This window comes from Vidua chalybeata, chromosome 1 (genome assembly GCF_026979565.1).
Source record: "Vidua chalybeata isolate OUT-0048 chromosome 1, bVidCha1 merged haplotype, whole genome shotgun sequence".
In the NCBI taxonomy this organism is placed as follows: Eukaryota; Metazoa; Chordata; class Aves; order Passeriformes; family Viduidae; genus Vidua; species Vidua chalybeata.
Genome location: NC_071530.1, coordinates 42423774 through 42441246, shown reverse-complemented (window position 1 = coordinate 42441246; position 17473 = coordinate 42423774). Strand labels below are relative to the sequence as shown.

General features: G+C 45.5%; 1 protein-coding gene across 2 annotated transcripts; it reads left to right on the top strand.

The window, feature by feature from the left end:
• Nucleotides 1–1018: 1018 nt before the first annotated feature.
• RPL14 (ribosomal protein L14) lies at nt 1019–5297 on the top strand. Of its 2 annotated transcripts, none has more exons than XM_053956622.1 (6): nt 1019–1095; nt 1792–1893; nt 2477–2571; nt 3998–4097; nt 4450–4503; nt 5048–5297. In XM_053956622.1, the coding sequence occupies exons 1-6, from the start codon at nt 1093–1095 to the stop codon at nt 5219–5221; spliced, it is 528 nt and encodes a 175-aa protein (XP_053812597.1). In that variant the 5' UTR covers nt 1019–1092; the 3' UTR covers nt 5222–5297. The 2 variants fall into 2 exon arrangements, with proteins under 2 accessions (XP_053812597.1, XP_053812588.1); XM_053956613.1 differs by lacking the exon at nt 1019–1095 and adding an exon at nt 1638–1664.
• Nucleotides 5298–17473: the final 12176 nt, after the last annotated feature.

Here is a 17473-nt window from a genome sequence, read left to right as displayed (position 1 = left end):
TGCTGATTAGGCTTGAAAACTGTGGTCGTATCACCCCAGCCAGAACCAAGCCCTAGGCAGCCACTTGCTCGCTGCCCCACCAGCAGGATCAGGGTGAGAATGGAAGGGTAAGAGCTGGAAAACTCATGAGCTGAGATAAAGACAGTTTAATAGGGAAAGTAAAAACCACACACACAAATAAATAAAACAAATAATTAATTCATTGTTCCTCATGGGCAGGCTGCTGTTCAGCCATCTCCAGGAGAGCAGAGCTCCATCATACATAGTGGTGACTTGGGGACACAAATGCTGTCACTCCAAATGTCCCCCACTTCCTCCTTCTTCCTCTACTTTATAAATGGAGGTCTGGAACATCTCTTTGGTCAGTCTGGGTCACCTGTCCCAGCTGTGTCTCTTCCCAACCTCCCATACATTCCCAAATTCCGTGCCAGTGTGGCAGCACAGAAAGCAGAAAAGGCCTTGGCTCTGTGCAAGCCCTGCTCAGCAACAACGAACACATCTCCGTATTATAAACCCTGTGTTCAGCACAAATCCAAAACACAGCTCCGTACAAGCCACTGTGAAGAAATGTAACTCCAGCAGCCGAAAGCGGCACGAAGTGTACACGCCCTTACACCCTTACAGAACAGAGAGCGTTCTGACTGAAGAGTCTCGGTGGCAGCACAGGGTGCGCTCACGCTGGGCGGCGGAGGACGCCAGAGAGAGACAGTTTAATGCAGTGCCTATGGAGGAGGGCGGGACCTGCAGGCGGCTAGAGAAGAACTGATTCTTCTGGAGAGGACCTCCTGCGCCGTGCAGCCCGACGGACGGCACAGGGACAGGGACAGGGACAGGCACAGGCACAGGCACAGGCACAGGCACAGGGACAGGCACAGGGACAGGGACAGGCACAGGCACAGGGACAGGGACAGGGACAGGGACAGGGACAGGCAAGGACGGCCGCCGGGGCGCCACAGCGCACGCGCGCGGCGCAGCCACGGCTACGGGGCGCGTCCCCGCGGCCGCCCCGCCCCGCGCACGCGCAGCGGCGGCGCCGAGGCGGCTTCCGGGCGCCGGCGGGGCCGCCCCGCCCTCTCTGCTGCCGCCGCCATCATGGTACGTGCGGCCGTGCCCCGCTCCGCCGCCCCGCCGTGCTCCCGCCGCGCTCCCGCCGCATCCCGCCTGCCGCCCCGGCGCTCCCGCCCGCTCCTCCCTGCGCCGGAACCTGCGGCGGCGGCGGGGAGCCCGCGCCCGCCTCATCCGCGCTAGGCCCGGGCCGCGCTCCGCGTGTTGTGCAGGCTCGGGCAGGGCCGGGCTCGGAGCGCGGCGGGACCGTGGCCCCTTTGCTCAAGCGTTGGGGTTTCGTGCAGTTCGGAAGCTTTCGAGGAGCTGAAGGGAACTTAGAGGAAGGATGGGGTATAGGACTGTTTATAGGAGCATGTGGTGATGGGGCCGGGGGGGGAAATGGCTTCAAACCGAAAGAGAGTGGGTTTAGATTAGATAGTAGGAAAAAATTCTTTACTGTGAGGGTGTTGAAGTACTGGAACAGGTTGTCCAGAGAAATTGTGGATGCCCCATCCCTGGAAGTTTTAAATACCTGTTTGGATGGACTCTGAGCAACCTGGTGAAGTGGAAGATGTCCCTGCCCACGCCAGGGACTGGGTTGGGACTAGATGATCTTTAAGGTCTCTGTCCAACACTAACCATCCTGTGATTTTTAAGGGGAGCTCTTTTAAAGGCTCTCAGAGCCTTAAATCTAAAGATGGCCTTGGGTATGTTCTCATCTAACTCTATCCATTCCAACCCTCCCAGGTGTTCAAGCGCTTCGTGGAGATCGGCAGAGTTGCCTTCATCTCCTTCGGGCCACATGCTGGCAAACTGGTGGCCATCGTGGATGTTATTGACCAAAATAGGGTAAGTTGTGAGTGCTGCCCCTGTATTTCCTCCTTTCTGCCTTAACGGAAGCTTGTATGCTCGGGCTGTGTGTATTGACTTCAGTAGAAATTCTGTTTTCAAATAAGTAATTCATAGAAAGAAAGGATTTAACACCTGTTGTATTTGAAATCTTTAGGAGCACACTTTTTCCCACCAGCAAGTGATACATCCCCCTCCCTGCTGTGTTTCCTTGCTGTAGAAGTGGACAGGGGATGTCAGTTGGAGTCTAACACTTACTAATGAAATGGCATTAACGTATGTGTAAAGTGAATATTTGGGCCAGGGGACTCTTCCTGTGCACATCCTAGTTTTGTCTACTTTTTTTTTAATAATTCAGTTTGTTTTTTTTTTTTTTCAAAGGCAGGCCTTCAAAATTCGTTCTGTAAAGCTTGGGTTGTACAGGCAGGATTTAACAATCTCCAATTCTGTCTGCATAATACGTGTTTCAGTTTTGGATCAGTGTTGTCAAGATCCTGTTCCTACATTATTAGGAAGAAGCTGTCTAAATCAAATGCAGTGGGAAAACTGCTGCAAACCCCACACATTTGTTTCCCTTTTTCAGGCACTGGTGGATGGCCCCTGCAGTGGTGTCAGGAGGCAGGCCATGCCCTTCAAGTGCATGCAGCTGACTGACTTTGTCCTGAAGTTCCCACACAGGTGAGCTGGCATCTTTCTTGACCTGTGTAAAAAAAAAAAAAAAAAACAAAAAAAACCCATGCTGTCACTTGATGGCTGATCCTTGCTAAGTCTAGAAGGTTCAAACAGCAAAAATTTGGCACGCTGTGATATTGTAGTTGAATATATTTAGGTTTTCATTGCCATTGTTGGCTTATAGCTGCTGTTCAGGAGCAAAAGAAGTCTCACAGCAGTCGAGGCATCTCACAGGTAGTTCTGTGGTAGATGGTGTGGGGAAAAGCAATGCAAATGCTGCTGCAGTTTTGCTTTTGCTACTGCTTAAGTCACCTTCAGGCATTAGATAAGCTCCCTGCCTGCAGAACTACTCTGGAACTGCAGGGGGCTGAACTCATTCTGTTCTTTTAGCTTGGTTAATGTGTGAATTTCTGTCATTCAGAATCAGAAAAGGACAGTGATTCTGATCCCATAGCAGTGCTAGGAACAGCTGCTCATTTTAACAGTGAGGTGGACTGGGAGCAGATCCTGGAGGTCTATGATCAATAGCATGGGGTCTGGTTGGTGGCCTGTCACCTATGGTGTCCCCCAAGGTTCAATACTGGGCCCAGTATTGTTTAACTTACTCATCAGTGACTTGGATGAAGGGGCAGATGCCTCCTCAGCGAGTTCATTGATGACACAAAGCTGGGAGGAGTGGTTGATATCCCAGAGTGCTGTGCTGCCATTCAGAAGGATCTCAACAGGTTGGAGAGATGAGCATTTGGAAGTTCAGCAAGGGCAGGTGCAGGGTCCTGCACCTGGGGGACAATAATCCTGGGCACCTGTACAGGCTTGAGGCCAACTTGCTGTTGGAAAGGAGCTCTGCAGAGAAGGACCTGAGGGTCCTGGTGGACAACAAGCTGTCCCTGAGCCAGCAGTGCCTTTGTGACCAAGAGAGTCAGCGGTATCCTGGGGGCATTAGGAAGAGTGCAGCCAGCAGGGTGAGGGAGGTGATCCTGCTCCAGTGAGGCCACACCTGGAATGATGTGTCCAGTTCTGGGCTCCTCAGGACAAAGAGAGATGTGGATCTCCTGGAGCTCAGGTGACTGAGCACTCGAACAGGTTGCCTAGAAAGGTGGTGGAGTCTCCCTTACTGGAGACACTCAAGAACCCCCTGGACACAATCCTGTGCCATGTGCTCTGGGATGGCTCTGCTTGAGCAGGGACATTGGATTTGATGACCTTCCATGGTTCCTTCCAACCTGACCCATTCTGTGATTCTGTCAGTTCTAGCACAGCACTTACTCAACATTAATTAGGCCACAGAGATGCATGTAACATTGACTTGAAGTAAGGTGTCTAAAGTAATGTAGAGTAATCTTTCCTTGAATGAAATTTGGGAGGCCAGCATCAGGGAGAACCTTTTTTTAGTAAAGACTGTGAATATTATTTTGTGACTGTTCCAATGCAGCGCTCGTCAGAAGTGTGTGCGACTTGCCTGGGAGAAGGAAAATATAAATGAAAAATGGTCAGCGACAAGATGGGCAAAGAAGATTGAGGCTCGAGAAAAGGTAACTGGATGAGGAGTATATGTACTGCTTCTGCTTGTAAAATTAGGTACAGTCTAAAGGCTGCACATTTTCAATAGCAAGTTAGGATTAAAGATAGACAAGGCATAGGTTTTTAACTTATCAGTTTAAACTTCTTGTATTTTAACAGTGCATGTGGTTTTGTTCAGTTATTTCTATAACATCCTCTTTTTACTACATCCTGGGATGGTGCAAAGGCCTTAAACTGTGAGCTAGTTCCAGAAGTGCAGCTAAACCTCTTTTGGAGATGATCAGTTACTTTAGGAATGCTTTGGAATGCTGAATTTTACTACTTGTATATATCAGAGTTTCATGACTGATTCTTTTCACACAGAAAGCCAAAATGACTGACTTTGACCGCTACAAGGTGATGAAAGCGAAGAAAATGGTAAGTGTTTTGAGTGCTGCTTCTTCATGGGGTTAATGCTTGTAGCTTTCACTTCAGAGTCACATCCGGTGTTCGTAGCTTGCTTTCACAGCTGGCTTGGGTTATGGGTATGAAATGCCTTGAATTTTCCATGCTTTTTTGTATGTCACTACTTTCTCTTCTGTAGTTGGTCAGACTTGAACATGTATAATCCATGTGTCAGTCTTCCCAAGTTACAGCTGGGGAAGGAATTGCCTGCTGATAAAATCAAATATTCTGGATGGGTTGCTGTTAGTATTTCACCCTCTAATGAAAATCATTACACATGAAATATTGAGATGCCTGAGCTACCAGCCAGAATGATAATGTCCACTTGGTAGATTGGAACAGTTTTAAGTGGAATTTGACATTTCAAATATAATGCATGGTAAAGGGTGATAATGAAAAGAGGCAGAATCTGAAAGCTTAGAATTTTAATTAAGGCACAATATTTGAACTCTTGCTCTTTTCATTATGATAAAGTATAAACATTTTCTTTTTTTTTTTTTTTTTTTTTTTTTAACAGAGAAACAGAATCATCAAGCATGAAATGAAGAAGCTCCAGAGGATGGCTTCTAAAAAAGGCAAGAAGGCAGGGAAGCCAGAGAAGGCACCAAAGGGCAAAAAGCCAGAGAAGGCACCCAAGGCTAAGAAGCCAGAGAAGGCACCAGCACCCAAGGCACAGAAGGCACAGAAATAAAATGAACTTCTCATTATGTATAACTCTGTGTCCTTGTTCTAATTTTAAAATTACAAACATTTGATTTAAATTTTAATCATACGTTTGTTTTTATTTCTGACCAAGAGTGGTTGTCTGTCTCATTTTTAACATCTTAAGTGTTGGATTCTAGTATTCCCCAAGAACATGCAGAAATGCTTTTGCCATGCTGTGCCCAGTACTCTGTACCCAATGCTAGTTGAAATAATTGCATTTCCAGTTATTTGAAGTAGGTCAGATCCTGAGATTTAAAAGCAGTTTGCTGTTGGAATTGGTTGGGAATGTACAATATTGAACAGTCTTGAGTGCAAAATACATAAAAATAATCACACTAACAGGTCTGTATAAATTCAGGCATATGCTAAAAGATGTGTTCTTGTTAGAATACAAGAATATCAGTGTTTGAAAGACTCGACAAATTGCTGTTCAAACACTAAATTATTTTCTAAAAAACTTCCCCCGATTTTTTAAGTAGTGACCTGGAATACTTGGATGCTTCAGATGTCAAACACCATAGTTGCCCTGTAAGAACAGTTAGAGCAATTTGTGATGTACTAACAAGATGAAAATTGTCAGCATGTATTTCAATATGCTTGCTTTTTGGAATGTTGAAGGGTAAGAGTTTGGGTCAAGACCCGAGATTAACTCCAATTCATTAAACTATGAAGCATATAATTTCCACTATTTCATCACAACCATCAAGTAAAAGGGAGCATGACCTAAAAATAAGTTCATCTGAAACACTGAACTGCTCAATTTAGACTTTGCATTATAAAATAATGTTTACAAATCTCAGCGTCAGCATCCATGTAATTTCCTTTGTTTCCTCCTGTAGTGTCTTGGCAGGAGATACATTTTCTTCACATTGATTGGAGAAATCTTTTAAGTCTGAGGTATCTGGTAATTTAAAAGCAAATTACTTTTTCAGTCAAATATAAATTGGAGGAGATTGTATATATTTTAAAGAATGAAGGTTGTGAGACCTATATATTGTCATATACATACTCAAGTATATGTTGTCAAATACACTGATAAGCATATGTTGCTAAAAATGTGTGCTTTAGCAATTTACACAGTTAGTGCTGCATTATTTCAGCCAGCATTAAGCACACCCAAACACTTAGAAGTGTACAGTGTTGTCTTGAGCTACTTATATACCCTTGGAAATACAGAGCTCAAGCACATGGTTGATAGGAAGGGATATAACTGCTAAGGGAAAAAAAATCAGAAATTATGCAAATTGGGACTAAAAGCCATGTTCAAGTATCTGGAGACATTGATTTTAAATTGGATTTTGAAGTGATTAAATCCACCTACTCTGAAACTCTTAACTTGAAAGTAACTTCTATCAACCTGGAGGTCCTTTAAGGTGAAAGATTTGTCCCTTAGGGTTCTTGATTTTTTTATGTACTACTGTTAAGCTTGGTTATATAAGACTGATGGGAAAAAATGGTAAAAGTGCCTGTACAGAAAATAGATGCCCCTTCAATCATAAGGAGCTCAGAAATGCTTTTTATGCAGCATTTACTCATTTTTAAAGGTACTGTCTTCCCCAGAACATCTTTGCCTATGACTGCAGTTTATCCAGTGTTTTCATTCCTACCACTTGGCAGCTGCTGAGGCAGCTGAAACTCTTCTGTGATATAAGGTGTACAGTAATCCTTGGGAGCTGGGATTGTTCTGGAGAGTGACCTGGTAGCAGTATAAAACACATGTAGAGAGTTGTGTCTGCCCTAGCACTGCTCCTTGAGAGTGGGGCATTAAAGATTTAGGCACTGCTGGGGAGAGAGAGTGTTCTGTGCTTTAAAAGAAAGCTGGGCTCTGTAACACCACACCTAACAAGCAGTATTTCTGTCAAACTACTGTTTTTTACAATTTGGCCAAAAGGGGGAAAGTGCAATAACAGGATATATCAGGTTTTGGTACTTGCACTGTGCATTTCTGACTGGGTGTTCCATGTGAGCAGCATCTGATGCTCCTTTCAGCAACTCATGAAACCTCTCTGAAACCTGTACTGTGGGCAAGCCACCTTCCTTTCAGTCCACGGGCATTGTCCAGCCCTCAGGGCTGGTTCTTCCTTTTTATAAAGCTACGAGGGACACGAAGAACTACAGGAGTGCCGTTTATTTCTGAAGGTTACCACACGATGGCAACATTAGCTCTTCATAAGGTTGTTCCTAAGGCCAGGCAATTGTGCTGCCTTCCCGTGCAAGGAATGGTGCCAAACAAAAAGGATGGCACAAACACTTGAGAACACTGGACGTGCTTAGCCAGTTCTTCACTTTGCCTTTATAGTTGACCAAGGTGTACTTTGCTGGACTATGGATATGCTTCTTATTTTACTTTGTGGAGCTGAGCATAAAGAAATGGGGTCTCCTGTTTAGAAAGAGCTTGAAGTGAAGTCCCTGTGTTTGTTTTCTCATATCACTTCACACAGACTGTGTAGTGGGCTTGCTAGGGGCAGAGCAGTGCATCTACTCTATCCCTGAGCTCAGCAGATAATTGCTGTCTTTCCTAAACCAATACCAGTACTTGGCAAACCCAGTTCTAATCTCTGTGCTGAAAAGTCTGGGAGACGTGAGCAATTCCTGGAGTAGGATTGGACCCCTTGGCATCATCTGTAGTTAAAAGATGTAAAATCTGTTACTACCATGAACCAGCCACAGTTCTGTGCCAACTGATTTGCTGGTGATGCATATTTATTCTTGAAAAACGCTGTATTTGCATGCTTTTGTTTCTTGACTAGCATGTCTGTTACTGTGTTTGGTATCTGAATGTGTTTCAATTGTTTTCATTGAGATGTAATAGACTTGAAAGAGAAATCTCTGCATTTACTGATTGACTTGTGACAAATCTGGTCTAATTTACAGCTCTATTTATTTTGTCTTGCTTCAATTATAGTGCCTCTTAAATGTTTCCAGCCCTGTAAGGTTGCTTTGCTTTTCTCCTGTGCACACTGATAAAGTGTCTCTGAAAGCTCCACGTGCCTGCCTTTTATCGACATGAAGGCATGCTAATTTCTATTCACAGCATTATTGGTATTGAGTAAATACAGCTTGCAAGGAAGTGGTAAGTGGAGCAAATTATAGGGATGACTGTGTGGTCTACTAATTTCAGGTCTTCAGCTTTTTGTTATTCCATTCTATAATTCTGGGGGGACAGAGGGGGGATGGATTGGTTTGTTTGGGGGTTTAATTTGGGAATTTTTAATGTTGTTTTGAGTTTGAAGCTGCATGTACTATTGTCACACTGAGGTACTTTTGAGTTTGTACTGGGATTTCCTTCACTGAAGCAGAAAGATCAGCTTTTACCAGTTTAAACACGACACCCTGATTGTCCTGCAGTCCTTGTCCCTACCTTGACACAGGCCCTGTGGGTACTGGTGGTGTACCCACACCTTTTTCCCTGCACAAGCTTCATTCCTGGGGGCTGTGCAACTTTCAGTTCATGGTGTCCTTAAGTGAGAATGTGGCCCAACCTTCACTTTGTGCAGCTCTCCCTGTATTATATTCTTGGTTTCGATAAACAAAGAGTCATCTTTTCTTCACCTCCCTTTCAGAGATGATAAAACTGAGTGGGCTCCAGGCAAGTCTATCTGGCAAACTCTCCACCTCTCCCATAAGCTTTCAGACCACTATATACATCCAAATTAGAGAAGTCTTCCACCAGCAGTCAGCTATTTGTGCTGGTCACCAATATAAAAATTATGTCATTGCCACCAGCACAGAGCCACTTCCTCCTTCCTAAAGTGCATTGACCCAGTTCTTGTTATAGGAGAAGTACTTTATAGCATTTCCCTGGTGATCCCTGGTTGGAGGGTATTTTTCAGGATTATTTAGTTCTGTAACTGTTCCTCACAGACAGGGAGGAGAGGCCCTGACCTGCTCATCACGGCCCTCAGCAGAGCTGAGCTCTTCCCTTGCAATCCGCTTTGGGCTGCTGGTGGAGTGCAGGTGGTGTTTCAGAGCACTGATAAAGGCTCATGTGGCAGGATCTTATCAGGAAGCTCTGCTCTGATGAAAATGAAAGATACTTCAAAAAAGTAGTGGTGTGCATATTTAAATAGCATGAAAGAATATTATCTTTGAGATCTGCTGGAGCTTTACCTACAGACACACAGTGGGAGAGTGCAACATCTGAATATTTTCCACAGTAACTCACCAGTCAAGACTTCTTATTGCCACTGTTTGAGCCTTCTATTTACAAAAGAAGGGGCCATTGCTAGCTGTGTTATTGCCACAGTCAGGTGCTATGTAAAAATGTCCTAAAGAAGAGATGGAAAATAGGCTTGAGGGCTTTTTCTTTCTTCTTTCTCTTTCTCCCTGGAATCCCTGAATAACTTTACAGGGAGGGGTTTCTTCCTTGTTTATCTTTTATTTCTACTGCTTGTCTCATTCACATTGCACATGTGAGTCTTAGCTCATCCTAGAAGTCTCTGTGGGTAATGCAAAAAAAATCAGAGTTCATGGCATAATGAAATAAATGAAGTCTGACTAGCTGAAAGTGGCATCATTTTTGCTCCGGTTGCTTGAAGCATTTTTCAAGGCCCTGGGAGAGGCTGACAAGCTGCTGCTGTTGGCGATGCATGCAGATCCTCATCACAGATGTGAGCAGGCTTCCCCAATTTCTAGACACCTGATTGTGACCTTGGAAGGAAGGATGTTCATACTGGATATGCCAGGTCTCTGCTGGCAGTACAACAGGTCTAGAGTGGGAGGGAGAGTTGCATTTAAATGTCAGTGCAGAAAATTGTGCCACAGGACAATTATTCCAACAGGAAACTTAAAAGCATCCACACAATCCATGGTACAAAATAATTTCCAGCATCCTATAGAAAATTTGGGATTGTGGGCTGAAGGAAGTCCCAGTGCCACGCCACAGGATGAGAGGGCTCAGGGTAACAGGCACTGCCAACAACCTGGGTGGTCGCTGCTCAGACAGGAAATTCAGTGTCTTCATGGTCGTTAGAAGGAGAACATGTCTGACAAGCTAAACCCTGACAATCTGACCTTTCTTTCTGGCCACTCTACTCAAAACTTTCAAGAAATTGAGAAATTCCAGGGCTATTTTGTTGTACCTTAGCAGGTGATACAAAGCCATTCCTGGGGGCATGGACAGGGTGAATTCTCCATGCCATTCAGTTCTCTCCTCTCTTCTCCTATGCTGCTCTACTGGGAGTGACAAAGGTTCACAGCCCACTCCTGTCTGAAAGTTCTAGAACCTAATCCTCTGATTATCAGAAACCTTCTAATTGTCAACCTAAATATATTAATGATCAATTCATAACCAGGAGGCTCCACTTCTTGCTTCTGTAACTGCAGGGCTGTCAGGAAAGATTCATGAGCCCATATGTTAGTCAGACCCTATTTTCAGCAGCCACAATTCAAAGCTCTCAGATTAAATACTGCCTGATTGTTCCATGTGTTAATGCATACACTTTCCCCCATCCTGGCATCACAGTGAGAGAGGACTTTCCCGAGTGCAAAGGTATGTACACAGACAATACAGTGTCTTTGTGGTCCCAACTCAAACATATGCCAATAACTCCTTCCAGGAAAAGAAACAGATTGTTTCTGTCTTGCTTTCTCTCTCTCTCTTTTTTTTTTTTTTTTTGGGGGGGGGGGGGGTAGGGAGGGAGGTGTGTGGAAATGTTCCATGCATCAGTCTGTGTTCATTTTCCCCTTGTTTCTATGTGAGCCTGCAGGTTACAGCTGGAGGTTTGCTGAGGTGCTCTGAGGAAAATGAAGTCAGATGCTAAGCTTGATGTCCCCTGGGCTCCTGACGCTAGCACACAGCAATCCCAGGAGGGCAGGCTCTGCCCCCAGGATCTGGCCCTCATGCAGAGGTAGGAATGGACCTCTGGCAAGGTCTTGGAGAGCCACAGTCACACTCGGTGGGGAGGCAAGACATGCAGCACCAGTAGCCACTAACGTGAATCTCAGGCAGCAATGCTCTGTGCTCCCACCTGGCATTGTCTGTGCTCCCTTTAAGGCTTCCTGGAAGCTGCCAACATTTTTAAGCCATGCAGGGAGCTCTGGATGGTGCAGGACAACCTGTGATCATCCTGGCCCTGTCTGTGAGGTGCCAGAGCAGACAGGGACGAGCTGAGAAAAGCAAAGAAACCTTACAGGGCTGGAAACATTTAAGAGGCACTATAATTGAAGCAAGACAAAATAAATAGAGCTGTAAATTAGACCAGATTTGCTCCCTGCAGAGCCCCACCACATCTTCTTTTCTCTTCCCAAGCACTTCCACAGTAAGATGAACTTGGACAACTCCTGCTCAGGAGGACAAAGGAATCAGCCATGAAGCTCTCTGAACCCCCAATTTTAACTCTTAGCCCCTCTAAGCCCAAGTAATTTGTGCACTAACTTTGCAACTCTTCAGGAATTTTTTTCTGTAATGATACAGAGTTTCCAGTGACTTTTCCTGGCCACCTTCCATAAGGCCGCTAATGCCTTAAGTTTTAGCGCTAATATTTTCCAGATTCTGTACTGCATTAGTATATAACTCTGAACTTCATATAAAGTGTTAGCACATTCTCTTCACAGTTTAGTTGGACAAAACAATACTTTTCCAGCCTGAGAACCAAGGACACAGTTGCAGCTTCAGGCCCAAAAAGTATAACCAAGGGCAAATTGAGGAGAGCAAACTGGGAGGATGTGACTTCATAACCTGAAGCTGTAATTGGACAATTAACCCCAATATGTAAATGGATGAAAGACGATAAAAGTGTGAAAACTCGTGACCCATCGTCCATCCTGGGTGTAGCCTCGGCCATGCTCTCGTACTGCCCAAGGTGTATTCTTTGAAGGCCTTTTTAATAAATACCTACTTTATTCCTTTAACACTGTCTAGCCTCTGTTCTAGGTAGCCTCTCAAGGCATCAGCACAAGTGGATGGCTAGGCAAGGCCTTTGTTAAGAAGAAGTGAGGAGCTATGAGTGTAACAATTGCCACCTAATGTCAGTCAAACTCATCACCCTCCCAAGGAGAGCACAGCATCTCTGCTGGCAGGGCACACCTGGGCATCTCCAAAGCAATGGACACAGCACCATATGTCCTTTTTATTTTGCAAGTGGTATAATTTACAGGGACTGCTTTACATATTCAATGAGAAACTGTCTCAACAACAGATCTCAAAATGAGACATCAGTGCTAGAGCTTTTATATGCGGTGGGATGGAATTGTTCTTCATCCAACATACCATATTTTCAAACAGTGATCAAGCTAAGGATACACAGACACACACGCATTTATTTGCTAGTGAAGATTGCAGGTGGTCCAGGATTAGTGGGATACAAAATAACAGAGATCTGAACCTCTTGATTTACATGGGGATGGTCCAAAAACGAAGGTGTTTCAGATTCATTGGAGTGCTGGGGTTTGTATCTAGAAAGGACATAGAGAGAGGAAGAAAAGATAAGGCTTAAAAAGAGAGGATCCCTGCCTTGGGAAGGACAATTGAAGAGGATAGAGGTGTCTGGGGTGAAATAGAGATAGAAAGTCAGTGTTGACGTTCAAGCTGTTACGGCAGCTGCTGGGAGCAATGGAACCCATTAGGATGGAACCCTGTTGGGGCACCCATGTTGTGCCACCTGGAAGGTTCACCCTCTCCCATGGACTTAGGAGGCCACAACATGGCTGGACTGTTTCACATGGAGTTGAAGTTCAATTGTTTCCAAAAGCTGGTGGAGGATGGAGGCTGAGACCCTTGGTGATGCAGAGTGGTCAGCTTTTCTTGGAGGAGCAGGCTAGGAAACAGTTCCTTCTCTAATAACTCAGCAAGTGTCTTGGACACGGAACATGGGTGGTAAGATTTTTTTTCTGGCTGAACTTGGGAGAGCTTTAAAAATAGCTCTTAGGAATTAAAAAATGAAAAGAGAACCCTAACTCATTTGACTCAGCTCATGTTCTGTAAAAACAATACTGTGTTCTGACAAGCAATTCAGAGTTTGTAGTGTTTATCTAAAATGTTAAATTGGAGGAATGAGTAATCACCTCTGAAGGACTTAATAACTCTTTGTCCCTTCCTCCATATGCTTGTGTTTGAGTCATGACAACAAGGAGGATACAACAGGTATTTGTGGGAAGTATAAAGCATGTGCACTCAGGGAACGTGTGGTTCCTCTACAGATGTTATTGTTTTCTCTGGCATCTTAAACACTGCTTATAAAGGATTACTCTCCCTTCAGGATGTGACCTCTCTGCCTTTTGTCTTGAGTCAGACAAACGGTGACAAAGGCATCCCAGCAGCATTAATTTACTCTAATTACTGCATTGGAGTGTGCAGCTTCTTCAGCATATTTATGAAAATTCAATGCATTCCATAAATGACTTGGGTGGGCTTATTTCCATGTGAACAATGAGGAAAACCTGAGATGCATGAGTCGTTCCCACACACAGTGAACTGAAAGAAATCACCCACATCCAGGCTTTTCTCTGAGTTAGGGACTCTTGCTTGTCTCCTGTAGTGATACTGATTTGGGAAGTGGGTCATGGGTGCACGTCACACTTTGAAATCAGATGCAAAACTCAGTTTTGCACCTTGCCTGCTTCTCGGCATCTTCTGTGTCCCAGTGCCAGACCCAGTCTGAGCCCAAATCTCTCTTCATTCTGCTTGATGCCTATTGCCTTAATTTCCCATCTCTTTCACACCTCCTGCAAAGAAAGGGTGAAGTACCAGAGTTTCCTCTACAGTTCCTTAGTAAAGCACTGGGACCCATTACCAACAGATACAGGAGACAGTGGGGTGGGAAGGGAAGATAAATTTGATGGCTTTCTGAATAGCTTGCTTTTAATCAGTGCTTGATAGATATAATTTATCTGGGCAGGGTTTTGGTCTCAGAAATTCATTCAAGCTCATAATTATCTTGGCAGACGTGAAAAGTCATATTCATAGACCCTGAAACCCATTAGAGCCTCACACTTTTCTAAAAGGAAGAAAAAACTCTTCAGCTTTACTTTCTGAGAGGCAGAATATCTTTCTGTTTCTTGACAGCTCTTGAAATCTGTCCCCTTTCCACTGCCTGTCTTTAGTTCCCAAGGGAGAAATGAGGCAGGTCCACTGGGACAGAAAGGGAAAGAAAAAAGTATGCTGGGAAAGAATAAGAAAATCAGCCTATTTTCATCTTTCTCCAGCAGGCATTTCTTTATGAGGACAAGCAAGTGGAAAGGCAAGTCAGGGTCTATGAAATGGAGTCAGGGTTATGCCAGAAGATTTTCTAGTGCCTACAGTGGAGTCATTTGGGGGACCTGCTGTGGGTGCAACAGAACCCAGGGCCTTCTTTGCTCTCTACTGATTTCCTTGGATTTTGGCCTTCTCAGAGAACCCTAGGGAAAGGTCTCAGCTCTCCTGTTTCAAAGTACTTGCTCCTGGCTAAGCTGGATCTGCCAGGAGATATCAGCAAATGGAGCCCCCCCCCCCCGCTGCTGTCCTGTGACTTGCAATGGAGACAGAACAGCTTTTCCTCCTGCCGAAGTACAAGGTGAGAGGGATCAGGCTCGGGAGATCTTTGCTACTGGAAATTGTAGGTCAGCTGGCCTGAGCACCTGGTGAGAGACATGGTTGTTTTGGAGCCTCACATTTTGTCCGCAAGCTGGGTGCAGTCCCACCTCCCTGCTCTCCTCTATCTCTCTTTGCTGCCTACATCTCTTGGGAGTTTCTTGGAGAGGGGATTGTCTCTCATCCTGCAGAGGTGATGTCTGTCTGATTGAAGGATTGGCCTCAGCTAAAGTCAGGGAAACATCAGGGAAATCTCCATGTGGGTGAGTAGGAATGTCTGTGAGAATGTGAGGAGAGGTGGTCAGGGGATAGAAAAGAAAAAGAAGAGAAGAAAAGCAACTTCCACTCTTCACGTATTCACTAATTTTCCAGAATGCAGTAGCAGGGATGCTACTTATGGAATCTGGGGCTGTGCTGGTGGGCTTAGGACTACCCAGCTCAGGTACAATGTAGTCACAGTCCTATGGATTTGGGGAGTCCTCAGAAAACTGGTTTACAATGCAGTTCCTTCTTAGGTCTGCTTTTTAAATCTGATTTTTGCATGGTGAATGTCATTAAAAAGCAAGGGAAGGAGGGGGGAAATAATTTTTTTAAAATAATCATAATGTTTGTTTCAAGGCCCACTAGATTTACCTTACTGGTTTGGCCACCTAACACTTAAGTCTGCCTGCTACAGCAGCCATCCAAGCCTGTTTCTCATGTCAAATTCCTCAGCTGTCTGGCATGCATTTTAAAGGGTTATTTGTAGGGAGAGGCAATCCAGAGAGACCAGCTGGAGTGCTCGGCCTGTCACTCAAGGTTTGCGGTGCCACCGCACTGACAGGAATAATTTTGACAGAAAATTGCATATAAATTGAATCATTTCAAAATTAAGAAAGGGAGATGAAAGCAAACGCTTCCAAAATGAGGTGCCACCGACAAGTTGTGCTGCACAGGGTTCAGCCTCTGGAGCCCTGCAGATCCCTTCCCTGGCACTTGCTCTGTCTTCGGATGGGCCATCTTTGTGCCAAGGCCAATAGTAGGTTATTGCTAATTGCTTCATATTGCTAATTGTATTAGAAGTATTAGGTTATTATCTGCCCCCAGGGAACCGGCCTCAAGAAGGGTTTCAGGATGTTCAGTGCTGCAGTGTCCAGGACAGGCGTGGGTCAATGAGGTTGGTGGTGGCAGTAAGGAGGGGATGCAGGGCTTGGTTTCCGCACCACTTCCTCATGCCCGAGGATGGCATGGGGTGGGGTGTGCTGAAGCCAAAAGCAGTTACACTGCTTTGGTGTGTAACCTTCAAACCACTTCTTTTCTTAGCTATAGTTTTGAGTAGCAGTGGAAGGGGTAGGGAGATGTACCATATTAAAATAAGATGCACTCAGTGAACCAAGAGGGTATGAAGGCCCTGTGGCACTGGGACTGGCACAAGAGCACTCTGGGCAAGAGCACTGAGTTGGCATAATTGTTTACACTCACCGAGTTGCACCGCCTAGTGAAATGTCACTGTGGACTGTGCACGGTCAGTGAGCTAGAATGGGGCTGGGGACGCAGGAGCCTCCTCCTGGGTCTCCTGTGCTGCCTTGGTCAAGTGACTTGGTCCAGTTCCCCTCAGCCTCACCCTCTTGTCTTTCTAGACCACCATATCTTCGTTATAGCTCACAGCAGCCTGTACTGTGGCTTTATCAGATTTTTTTAAAAACACAAATATCAGTAAAGAACAATGCTCATCAATCTCGTTTGTTTTATGGTTTCCTGGAGGAGGTAGTTGCACATGTCAGGGAGCTGGAAAGCCCCCACACCTGAGACAGAGGGTTTCCTCCTGTCCCCAGGCAGGGCTGGTTGGGGCTGAAGCTGGTGAGGGACTGGAGCAGTTGGCAGTGTCACCTGCCATGTTGAGGCACTGATGATGGGTTTTGCTTGGCCACAGCCCAGAGCTGGAAGGGGAAAGTTATATGAGAAAGAAATGCTTTGCAGCCTGGCAGCTGCCTGTGTATCCTGCCTGGCCGTGGAGGGCTCTTGAAACACTGCATTCCAAAGCAATGCCTCCAGAGCCTCTTTTCCCAGAGGGCTGAGGAAATGGCACCTAGGATTCACCCTACCCCAGGTGCTGAGTGGGGGAGCCACACTGGGCACAGCAGGGCTCTGCAAGCTGCAGTCTGAGCTGCTGGGTGTGGTGAGGGTCCTCTTCCCCTGTGCCCTTCTCCTGGCTGCCTGCAGGCACTGTGTGCCCCAGAAGAACAAGTGCCTAAGCACGCTAAAAATGGTTTTATTGCATTAATGCCTTTTAGGCAGATAAGAAATCTTCTCCCAAATCTTCTTTGTCCACTCCAGGCACTGATGTAGCACAGATTTTTGCTGGACCATTACTGAAAGGCAAAGAAATGCTAAAAAAAGACCTGCAAAAGAGCATTTTCTTGGGCACTCATGTGCAGACCTCTGGTTTGCTTTCCTGGCTCTGGGGCCTCTGTGGCCCCTGGTTGGTACTGGAGTCACTGGGAACAAACGGGCTTGGGAGGAGCACGTGTGTCTTCATCTCCTCCTGGCTCAAACTTGCCCTTGGTATTGAAAAAAAAAAAAAAAAAAAAAAGCCAGCAAAAAAGCAGCAAGAAGGGCTTTTATTGTGAAAAAGAGACTTTTCAAATGCCTGCTCCCCCCTTCCTAGCCTCTCCACTCCCCTCCTCACAGGGAGGTGGGTCTGGGATGAGGCAGAGTTTGAAAACTCACAGCTGAAGTTTGAAGGGTGTC